Genomic DNA, 13,058 nt, shown 5'->3' with positions numbered 1-13,058 from the left:
AGAAAATCATCAGTTCACAATTTATGTATTGGGCGATTCCTTAACTGAAATTTCAAGAAAATTTTTCTATACTATTATGAGTGAGAGACTTCAGTACCACAAACTGTGTGCGAGATGGGTTCCCAAGATCCTGTCCGACCATCACAAAACAACGAGAATGGACGCCTCCCTAACGTTTCTCCAGCGCTAACACAATGAAGGAGAAGATGTTTCGAATAAAATTGACACAGGGGACGAGACATGGGTCCATTTTGAAACTGAAGAAACAAAAGAACAATCTAAACAGTGGATGCATTCTCATTCTCCCAGTAAACCAAAGAAGTTCAAGCGAACCTTCTCCAACAGAAAGTGTATGGCTACTGTGTTCTGGGACCGGAATGGAGTTCTCTTGATGGAATTCATGGAATGTGGCACAACCATCACTGCAGCCTCATACTGTGTGACTCTTCAATATTTACGAAGGGCAATTCAGAATAAGCTGAGAGGAATGTTGTCATCAGGCATTGTCTTTCTCCATGATAATGCTCGGCCGCACACTGCAGCTGTAACAAAGAAGCTCCTGCAGCGTTTTCATTGGGAAGTGGTTGATCACCCTCCATACAGCCCGGACTTGGCTCCATCCGATTTTCACCTCTTTGCTCACATGAAACGCTGGCTAAGAGGACATTTTTGCACAGACATTGAGGTGCAGACCAGCGTAGAAACATAGCTGAAAACACAGGCGGCTTCGTTCTATGACGAGAGTATTGGAAAGTTGGTACCACGCTACGACAAAAGTCTAAATCAGAGTGGCGACTATGTAGAGAAATAGCGTAACTATGCAAGTACTTGTTACAAATAACAAACTCTTCACTGTGGTTTTAATTTTGTGACCGATCGGACGTTAAACAAAAAATAACCCTCATATTTATTATAAAGTAACATGAAATAGCAAAATTAAAAACTGGGTCATGTTATATATTCCTCCATAACATTGTAATTTTAACCCAATTGAACTGATATTGACACAAGTCAATGGCTACATTGGGAGTAAGACAACATTTAAGTTAAGTGATGTAAAAAATGCAGAAAAGTAGATGCAAATGCTTGGAAAACTTGTATTCAACATGTAATTAAAGAAAAAAAGCATGGGAAGTGGACTGTTTGTGTGAAAATATTATTGAAGATATTTTGATAAATTTGGGAAACTATGACAATAGTTAAACAGAATATTGCTTATTGGGTATTTAAAAAATACATTAAGATAACAAAATTGTTTTCTGTATTACTCAAACTTTAATATAACAGTTATGTACTAACTTAAAATTTTTATTTTTAAGATAAATATATCATTTTATCATAATTTTCTAATTTTTATATTACAACTTATTTTTACTTCATTTTTATATTAAAAAGTAAAGAGAAGTGTTTTTATTTCTTGGATGGATTGTGCTAAATTACATCAGAATCATCATAGTGTTATTTTTTGGTTTACTGCATGCATGAAACAGATTATAGTCTACTTCACTATTTTCTCCTCCTAATGATTCAATGCAACAAAACCTAGAATTCAGTGCAACAAAATAACACTTAAGAGCCAGCAGAGGAGAGTTAATGTTACTCTCCTTAAGTTAGATTTAAACCAATTTTCCTAAAAAGCTGTTTGGTTATCTAAGTATAAGGATTATTTATTGGTAAAACTCCTTTAACCACATACCTATGATTGGTAAAACCTTCAGTCCCTAACACGGCGAAGCATTTACATAAAAGTTAAGTTTTATTCCAGGCTCTTCACTATACCTCCTACACCTACAAATGAACTGGGTACTTTAATAAAAAATACCAGACACTCCACAGCTCCCCCTACCATTAATCAGGTAATCTCTTAATAAGAATTTGACTGGTTGTTCTAGTCAAATTATACTAGTCAGAAATTGTGGTCAAGATCAGATTCAGTTTCATTTTTATACTATAAATATTAATTGCAAAAGATAGTACAATGTATGTGGTGTAATTTTCCTTGGTAACATCAGAAAAATAACCTGCTTGTAAATAATAGTTTTCTTAGTGAAACATTCAGTCTGCAATTAAAGTAGCGTCAGGATTATTTTATGTTTATGCCAGCTAGATTAAGTGACTTAACATCTCTTACAACTGTCTTATTTACAAAACCTAACACACTCATTAAAATTAATTTAACATACACTGATTACAGTAGTCTAGATAATATTTATTTATTATAATTAACACTTAACTTGCAATGTAACATTACTAATACAACTATAGTTAAACATTAATTAAAATAAATAAAATAACTGAAATACAGAAACAGTATAATGCAAGTTTATCTAAATATTTAAAGCATTATCACTCCAAGCAGCTTAAATCTTTTAGCTAATATGTTCACTGGTACACTGCAGTACTAATAAATAAGAATAATATAAAAAAAGACTTACTGCACAACCATCAGTGCAATCACACCCACTAAGGAAATTTGGGTCCAAATTAAGATTAACACCATCCATAGCTCTTCTTTCAGTCATGTAATAAACAAAATCAGGCAGTGAACAGTCTACATAATTCACACAAGATATTGGTACATTTTCTTTTTCATAAGAGAGATCCTAAAACAGAATAAGAATATAATACATACATATACATCTTCTCAATATAACTGTTGGGTAAAGTTAACAAAAAACACACAGCTCATATTTGCCAAAAGAAATTGGACTTTAATTGGAAATAAAACAAATGAACTTATGTTAAAATCATAACCTTAAAACATAAAAAGAAATTATGAAATTAACATAACTTAATGATACTTAAAATATCAGCTGAATCAACATATGAACAAAACAATGATGTTAAATGAGAAAATACATGAATATACATTTTTTAAATACACAATGTAACAAAGTCTGAAAACAAGAGAACATAAAACACCTTATTTTCAACTATATACTTAGAAAAACAAAACATCAATAAACATAGTATGACTAGAAAACTATTACATTACTGACAAATGCTGTAATATTGAAAAATTAGCAATGAACAGATGTCATTAACTTAGAAAAATAAATTACAATAATTTCAGTTTAAGAAAGAGTTGTTTACAATATAATCACATTAAAGTAAGTAATAATATAAATAGAGTTCATTTTGGTAAATAAGCATTCTGGAAAATATAAAATTACAAAGTCCTAAAACATAACTGCACATCAGGAGTAATTTGCTTTAGGTTAATTTACGAGAAGTATTATGAATACAGTTCATGAGTAGAAAAGGATTAATCTCGGCGATTAACAAGTTACAAAATTAAATTATAGAGTTAATTACCATAACAACAAATTGAAATAATTAAGCACGTAAAGTAGGTTGCAGCTGAACAATGACACAACCTTATATAAGTCACCTGTCGTGACTGCACTTAAATGAATAAAAGGTTTTTTAAACTAAACTTAAAATTGAAATTGAAACTTGAAAGGCATAAGGTATGATGAACTGAATGTTCCACAAATTTTAATGATAATATAACTGTTTAACGTAATAAATAATGAAAATTGAACTTGCCTGTAGCACACAAATATTAGCAAGAGACGAACTCGTGAATGAAGGTAAATGAATACATATAGTAATCCTGGGCGTAGTCTGGAATGGTGTATCAGGAATACAGGGATGAGACGTGGTTTAGAGGTTGAGCAAGATGTAGTGTCTCAAATATGTAGCAACGAGATTTGGAGAGATTCTGCATCGATGAAAATGTAATCAGCAGCTCGAGAAGATTCGGCGTCGATAGAATTGGCAGCTTGTAGTGATTTTAAAACTTTCCACAGAGACGTAATATAGAATTTGAAGAACAACTTACCGAAGAAACGAGGCAAAAAAACATAGAGATCGGTGAAATTACGAGACACTGCCGAGTAGAGCTAGAGAATATTTCGACAGAGAAATACCACAACGTTTATGCGGGTATGAATGAAATGAAAATATTATCACAAAGTTTGAGAGAGAATGGCCATAGGCGACTGTACCGGATGAATGTTGGATCTACTCTACCGAAAAGATGGTGTGAAAGAAAAGAGGGGGAAACCAAGCCTAGGCAGTGGACAGGAGAGAGTGTGTGTAAAAAACAAGAGATGTGTGCATGTATTAGTATGGGAACGAAAGAAAAACGGGTGTGTGAAAAGGGTAACCATAAATAATTCGAGAAATGAATACACGCGGTCACTAAGGATGACAGAAGCAGACAGTCTGGCCGGTGCCAGAAGTGTCGGACAAGAGAACAAATAATCAAACAGGTACAAATATGACAAGCCCAAATACGAAACATAGTAATAAATTTACCATGCCTGTAACAAACAACATGACCGAACCCTAGCTTTGAATTCATTGGAAATAACGGAACTTTACGCAATGGCGTAAACAATAATCATAGCACAATATTTGACCAAAAATATAAGGAAATTCATAAGTCATTTTTAATAATAGATATAACAATTTTGTACAATTTTTTTTATGAACAAGTGAACATGCCTATAAAAAAGACATGTCTGTTACTCATGAACCAATTTGGGTACAATTTTATTTTTATGGAGACCATTCATTCAGTTCCTATGTCTAGTAACAATCTGTTCAAATTTAAATACTGAAATTTGTAATACAGAAGTGGTTTATTAGCTGGGGAAGACTGACTGATCGACACACAATCTGGTCCTGCTAAAAAGTTAAAAAGTGGATTATATGTTACAAATAACATATAAAAAGAGTATGGAATGAAATGTACGTATACAAACAATGGGATCTCTCTGAATATAATGTTCAAATACTTTCAATAATTATTATAATTTAAATTATAATACTGCTAATGTATTTTATTTTACGTATGTAAAAACTATTAAACAAATCTGTAATCTTTTTTGTGCATTGGAGAAGCTACACAAAGTCTATTATCCTTGCCATATGATGCTGTTGTCAAATAGCAAGGCTGGTCAAAGGAACAATTATTTAGTTAAAAAAATATTTAGACTATTCAAATATTGTCTAAGACATTAAATAATAATAATGCGTACCTTGATAGATGCCAATGTTTTATCTATTTCTAGTTTATATTCCACCACACATGAAACCCATGGATCAAAATCAAACTGATCCACAGTCAATTCTGACTTAGTAATTCTAAGATATGTATGAACTTCATCGTGGTTACGTAAACGACGGCCACAAGGAGCAAGATAAGCGACTAGCGGTTTACCTCTTTTGTTACAGAATAACCTATTACAAACAATAAAGATTTCATATAACTTATTTCTAAAAGTATAAATAACTGAGAGACTAATAAATAAAAATTTTAAAAATAAAATAGTTGAACTAAATATCAGACATTCATGTAGATAAAAATATAATACACAAGTTGATTTTTATTTTATATTATGTAAAAATAATTTTATTTTACATATAAGAAACGGAAACATTCAAAGACACATTCAATTAGAAAATAGCAGTTTCATGAAATTTTCACATCATCAGCAAATAGATATCAAACTTCCTCCAACCATCTGATAAAAAATTAGGTCATGACACATTTCCCTGTAGCAAAAAATTATTTTAAATGAATGGAATCAAAAATCACTTCTATTGGTACATGTTCTTTTTTTGAATGCAAACAGGTTCTTCTTATATATGAACTAAATATTAATATACTGTTTCAATGTGCTTGAAAAAGTAAAAACAATTTCATTAATCTACTGATATGCAAAAGCGAAGCTAATGAAAGAATTTCAGAATCAACATGAAAAAAAAATTAAACAAGAATTAATAATGTGGCTACTATCTACAAATAAACATAGAAATATATAAGTTGACAATAAATTATCAAATAATGAAAATACGCATCTGCAATCTAATATGTTTTCTACTTTCTCAAAATGTACAACCACAATTTGGTTGTATGCATGTTGTACTAAATGAATTTTAACACAGCTTTGTTCATTGAATCATTAAATTTCAAAGGACATGTGTTCGTTAAGAAAGAAACCTGGCTAAGTGAAAATGATATAAGAATGAAAATCAGAGTATGTAATAACAGCAGTTGACAACAGATCAAAAACCTGGCCTTACAGCTAATAGTCATTACTACGAATAACTTTCCTTTGAAAACAAGAAACCAAGACAAAGTCAAAATGATCTAGATTATATTTTGGTACTCACCTTCTCTCCAGTATACTATGTGTTAAGGGTCACAACCATAATGGTTGCAGACAACCTGATAGTCTCAATCACTCCAAAAAGCAAATAGACATTCTCAAAAATGGCAAACACCCCATCAGGTCTACCAGGCATACAACGAAAAGTGAAAAATGAGGTGATTCCTGTTTCTTTCTTCATTGGGCCAAATCTACTGTGTGTATCATAACATTAAGTCCATGAAAGGATATTCAATCTTACAAGCACCACAGTGCTAACTAAATACTCAGTACAGCAATCTAAATCTGGGTAGGTTAGTGGTTGCATGAATCAAATTTCTCTCATAAATACTTAAAATCTTTTTTTTTTTTTTAAATGATAACAACTGACATGCTCAACAGCCACTTAAAATTGCCAGCAGCTGACAGAATATTTTGGAACCATTATATTATATAGACAAGTATTTTAAAGTCTTATCAGCATCCAAAAACCAACTGAAAATGAATTGAGAAACTGTAGGCACAATGAACTTGTCAATATAAGGCAAACTGTTACTTTAACTAAGTTCTCCAAAAGAAAAAATGGAAAGGGACTTTTTTCTGCATATTGAAAAAACAGTAACAGCAACAAGAGCACAGGTAAGAAAGGAGGTAATTTTAGTTCTCAGATTAATTACAACCACTATACATTTCAAGAAGGCCTTGATTTAATGCAATAAATGTTTAAATGAAATATACGGAAATAAGATTTAATTAATATCTGTAAAAAAGTGAGTATCTATGATGGAATAACAGACAGACTAGGAAAGGCAATCTTGAATTCAGAAAGGTGTGGCATATTCGAAGGCTGTTCAAAAAGTAATGATAAAAACGCTCTACAGAAAAAAATATTTATTCAGTTTTCCAAATCTACCTGCTCTTTTTCAAAGTAACCCTCCTCAGTTCAAATACATTTTTAGCACCATTCCTGCCACTTTTTAAACACGAATGCCAGACCATTTTTCTCGAGCTCCTTGCAGCACGCCTCCAAAGCTTTGATGACCTCATGCTTGGTCTTGAATTTCCTTCCCCTGAGCGAAAACTTGACTATGGGGAACAGCCAGAAGTCCCAAGGAGCCAAATCTGGACTGTACGATGGATGGGGTATAGTTGCGATGCTGTCAGTGTACAAGAAATCAACCACAATGTGAGCAACATGGGGCCACACATTGTTATGATGCAGTAAAATTTTGTTAATGTTTCTGTGGAGCTGTTTTTTTCTTAAAATGGTGTAAGATCATGATCAAAACGGATTGGTAATAATCTGCCATGACCATCTGGCCTTGAGGGACAGCATGTTGGTACAAAAAACCCTCAGAATTGAAGAAGATTATCATCATAACCTTACCGACACTGCAACTCATCTTTGCTTTTTTCAGAGGTGGCATCTGCACCCTTTTCCATTGAGAACTTTGTTGTTTCAGTTCTGGATCGTAGTGATACATCCAAGACTCATCTGCGGTTATGATTCTATTCATTTCTTTGTTTGCTTCCCCACAAACCACGATAACAAGTCTTGACACATGGAGACACGATGATGCATTTGCTCCGGTGTGAGCAGGCACGGCACCCATCTGCAAGACACACATCACATGGCCAAATCATGGTACAAAATCAAAAATGCACTGTCAACTGAAATGTCTAGACATGCGGTGAGCTCCCTAACGGTAATGCGTCATTCTTTGTGGAGAATAGTGGCAGCTGTATTCTTTACAACCTCGGTGCAAGATGCCCTTCGAGTGGCTCATCAGCGATATTCTCTCTACCCTCCCTGAATGCTTTATACCAATTGTAGAAGGTCACCTGATTCATAACATCTACACCATACACCATAGTTAATAATTCATATGCGTCTTTTCGGTTCTCCCCCAGTTTCAATAAAAATTTCACGTTACAACATTGCTCTAACTTTTTATCTATGCCGGATGTGGTAGGAGAATATCTAACACATGTTACGTGAATTGTCGCACTCACTGCACCAATCGACTTGAAACTGATCATTGTAGATGGCTAAAAGAATGGGCTACACAATAGTATGCAATATTACAATTCTTCGCAATACATTTTCCTCAGAGTCATTATTATCATTACTTTTTGAACATCCCTAATAATTGTAATAGTCTACCCAGCTGCTATAAAATTGGTTCATGGAAAAAGCAATGTAAGACATAAAATAAAGATCTATGAACAGAATAGTAATCCAAAGGAGAATATAAAGATGATTATTTGATATAAATCATTTAATTAGAAATACTATGTTATAAAAAAAAAATGCAAATACTTTACAATTAAAATTAAAATATTAACACATCAATAGCAATATATAACAATTGAAGCAAGGAAACATGTAGACCATATCAAAGTAAACTGTATAGGATTTACAGACGATGTAGCGTTTCTAGCCAATAACATCACAGAAGCTAGAATCCAAGTAACTTCAATGGAGGAACTAGTAGGAAAAATAGGCCTAAGAATATCATATGAAAAGACTAGAACAATGGCCATAAATTCCCTGGTACTGAACCACGTAATCATAAACAGACAAAAAGTTGAGCTAGTTGAATGAAGGGTTTAAATATTTAGAAGAAAATATCACACATGACCTCAAAGGAAAAATAAACTGGAAAGAAAATTTACAAAAGGTCAATATACCCAAAATACCACCAAAACAACATAAAATAAAAGATGTATCTCAATAAATACCAAACTCAAACAATACAAAACTGTAATCAGACCTGTAATATCAACTGGAAGCAAACACTCTTCAAACTAAAATCCAGCATTTCCTACTCAGCAGAGATGCAAAGAATAGAAAGAAGAATTCTAAGAACATGAAAAAGTAAAAAAATGACTTACTGATGGGAGAGAATGAGATTCATACCAAACAAAAGAGGTATATAAAGATGCAGAACCAGCTCTAGACTACTTCAGAAAGAAAAGAATTTCTTTCTTTGGACACATAATAAGAACAGAACTGAACAGGCTCTCAGGAAACTGGTCAAGAAATACTGGAAAATGTCCAAAAAAACCAACCTGGATAACCAAAATTAAACAAGATATGTAAGAAGTAGAAACCACAATAGAAAATTAAAAAAAAAACAAAACTGACAATATAAAAATACTAAAAGAAGCAAACTCAAAATTAAAGAAAAGAAAACAACAATAGGGGCTTGTTCAGAAGAACTCAGAAAAGCAAGATCTGACAGAATAAATAAGTATTGGGAAGCAATCAAGAAAAAAATAAAAAGAAAAGACGTACCAGAGTTGACTAAAGTGGTCCACAAATCTTCATTTTGTGCGTGCCCTAATAACTCAAAAACTACTAACCCGATTTCGCTGAAAATTTCAAAATTTACTATAATTTGTCCCAAGAGCGTTTATATGTTATTAGTTCCATATATTGAAGACTGTTTGAAAGATACATTGAAAATTTAAAAACACAGACCATTATTTTCAATCAAGTTCAGTATAAACTAAATTACCAAAGAAAGAAAGAAAATTAATAGTGAATTAATATTGTACAATTTATTGTTTCTGTAATACTGTCTGTTTCATTATTTTCTTATGTAGATAATTATAATATTAATATTTATATAGTAGATAAAATTTTTATAATTTAAAAATAACAATGCGTCAAAAATGACAAATTACTGGTTGACACACAATTAAAGCGAAAAGAACAAAAGAATACAGAAGAAATGAAACAGAGGAAAAAACTGTACATCGAAATGAATGAAATAGATTACACATGTTATAATTATGGGCTACAGTATCATCACAAGAACATGAAAATGATCAATTGCATCAACTGGGAGCACTTGACTGTATTTCATTTCAGTATAATTCTGAAATTGAGTGTAGTTTGCATCCAGATGTTGTAACTGAAAGTATAAATAAAGTTTGCACATACTGTAAAGCATTAAAATTTTAAAATGAAGCATCAAACAATATATTGTTTGAGTGGTAAAGTTAAATTGCCAGTAACATATTTATTGGCAGCTATCTACGCCATTCATGCACCTAGCAACTATTATTGGTGCTATTTCAACCATCAGCATGTGTAAATTGAGTTTTTTTCCGTCCTCTTTGATTAAATGTGTTTTTGTCAGTGGAAAATATATTTTCAAGCCACAAAGCAAACTTTCCGTTTTTAAAATGGCTTCCAAGAGGCTGCAAAAAGTAGATTCTTTGTGTTAAATTTGTGCCGAGTTGGAAAAAGCATGGTGGAAAAGCAAAAAAGAAATATAACAAGCTTCGTTTGACTAGTGTACCTCACATATTTTGGAGTGAAAATAGAAGAAAAAGACAAAACTTGGGCACCCCCACTAAAATTTCCAACACATGTGTTGAAGGATTTAGACGGTGGTAAAAGGTAGAACAAGAAGCGTTCAGATTTGGAGTTCCAATGGTGTGGCAGCAGACACGAAATCACACCAATGATTGTTACTTTTGTTCGACTGGTGTTTGTGGTTTCAATTTGAAGAATAAAAAAAGAATCTTCTAACCAAACATGTCATATGCTTTATGCTCGGTTACTTATAGTTCAGACATACCAGTGTCAATTCCACCAGAAAATTTATCTGAAATAGACGGTCCCACAAGTGATTTCAGTGATGATAACATCGAGGAGTACGAACCCAGAGATAGCTGTGCACCAGAGCTTCATTCATAGTCTGAACTAAACGATTTGGTTTGAAACTTACATCTGACCAAAGAAAATTTACAAATGCTTCATTTGAGGCTTAAAGAGAAGAACCTGTAGCAGCTGGCACTAAATTTTTCTAGTTCAGGTACAGAGAAAAGGACTTCCATATTTTTCGGAAGAAGAGAATTAGTCTTCTGCACTGATGTACATGGACTTTTGACTCAATTTAACATTCCATATGAAAGTACCAACTGGGTTTATAGGTTCATCCAAAAGAAACCTCAAAGTCGTCTTTCTTCACAATGGGAATATAAATCCATCAATACCCATCAGACATTCTGACGGGTATGTCACTTTAAAAGACAGTTACAATAATTTGGAATTTGTTTTCTATAAAATTAAATATAACAATGGATTGTACAACAGTGGATTATGTGCAGTGATCTCAAAATAATATCGATGGCCCTAGGGCAGCAAGGAGGATAAAAAAAGTTTCCTTGTTTTTTGTGAGAATGAGATAGCAGAGACAGAGAAAATCATTGGATAAGGAAAGATTAGTCAAAAAGAGCTTCATTAGAACCTGGGACCAAAAATGTGCTCCAAAAAGCTCTCATAGATCCAAATAGTTCTTCCACCTCTGCACATAAAGTTAGGCTTGATGTAACAATTTGTCAAAGCCTTACCAAAAGAAGGTAAATTTTTTAAATAAATCTGTGACAAATTCCAGTGTTATCAATCATTAAACTAAATGAGGGTATCTTTACTGATTTTGACATTAGAAAACTTCTCAAAGATGGTAATTTAAAGAAACAAATGGAGGTTGCAAAAAAGAAGCCCGGCAGCCTTTAACGATGTAGTAACTAAGTGGATCTGAAATTTAAATCAATCATTGAGAACAAGCTGCAGAAGTACAAAAATTTAGCCTGTTCTATGAGCTTGAAGATTCACTTCCTAAATTCACATGTGGACTATTTTCCTGAAATTCTGGGTGGTGTTAGTGAAGAGATGGGTGAAAGATTTCATCAGGACATGAAAGAAATGGAAAGGAGGTATCAAGGAAAATGGACTATTACAATGATGATAGACTATTGCTGGATGCTACACCGAGATGAACCCTACAGAGAACATAGAAGGAAAAGCGTGAAGCAGAGTATAAGTCCGTCCAAAGAAACTTCGACACATGGAATGAAAGAGAGTGGTTTCCAGAGGCAAGATATACCCCATAAAAATTAATTTAAAAATGCACTATAACAGGCTTATTTTGTGGCAATTTTCATTAGAAATTAAGGGGTCAATGACCCTCCTGCCATCCTCTTCAGACTAAGAATGTATTATCAAAAACTAAAAAACACTACCATCACAGGCATGTGCTATTCTCATTGGTTGTAGATATTACAACGGCAATCAAAATATTTCTAAAATAATATGAAAATTAAACACATGAGATTATTTGATGCATCCAATGTAATAAATGACAATTATATGCCAAGGAGATTCAAGGTCAAATATACCATAAAACAGGCTTTTATTACAGTTTCCAGATGCTGAACAAAATTTTTTTGCAATTTTGTTTCATTGGAAATTCAAATGATCATGTAAATCAAGATTGGGAAATTAACAAAAAGAGAAATACTTGAATCATAGCAAAATTTATTTCAGGAGACAATGAACTGATTAAATTGTTCAAAACAGCAATTGAACAAATGATATCCAATAACCACAAAATTGTGATTCGAGTCAACAAAACACCCTGGGCAACATGCAAGAAGGTTTAATGGTCCAACATTAATGAAATGAGCATGTTCAATGTGTTGCAGAAACTCGCTGCTCCTACGATGCATTACAATATCCAATATTATTCTGGCAAGGAAGATGCATATCATTTTTTTAATCAAAATGATAAATCCAGCAAATGGTGAAGAAACAAATAAAAAAGTCAGTGCAATGAATTACTACTATTAATAAAGACTGATGATACATGAAAATGAAGAAAATAGCATTTTAAAGTGTTGTCAATCATTTCATCAATACATTGTTGACATGTATGCAAAAACTGAAACTGAATGTTTGTTATACATTCGCATGAATAAGAAAAAATTATGTACTGAAGAATATATACATTTGTCTGATACAGTAAACAATGATGACAGTGTCTCAATAATGTTGAGAGAATTATGATATTACCAGCAACATATACAGGCAATCCATGACAC

General features: G+C 32.6%; 1 protein-coding gene across 1 annotated transcript in view; it reads right to left on the bottom strand.

Annotated features, from left to right (window-relative positions):
- egg (SET domain bifurcated histone lysine methyltransferase eggless) overlaps positions 1-13,058 on the bottom strand; it is a 148,880-nt gene that overhangs the window by 53,155 nt on the left and 82,667 nt on the right. Inside the window, exons 14-15 of the mRNA XM_075382333.1 lie at positions 5,049-5,250; positions 2,436-2,603 (exon numbers count right to left, since the gene is read on the bottom strand). Coding sequence (XP_075238448.1) covers positions 2,436-2,603; positions 5,049-5,250 — 370 coding nt within the window. The remainder of the gene's footprint in view (positions 1-2,435; positions 2,604-5,048; positions 5,251-13,058) is intronic.

This window comes from Lycorma delicatula, chromosome 1 (genome assembly GCF_047948215.1).
Source record: "Lycorma delicatula isolate Av1 chromosome 1, ASM4794821v1, whole genome shotgun sequence".
NCBI lineage: Eukaryota > Metazoa > Arthropoda > Insecta > Hemiptera > Fulgoridae > Lycorma > Lycorma delicatula.
The sequence above is the reverse complement of the archived record's forward strand: the minus strand, read 5'-3'. Positions and strand labels throughout refer to the sequence as shown.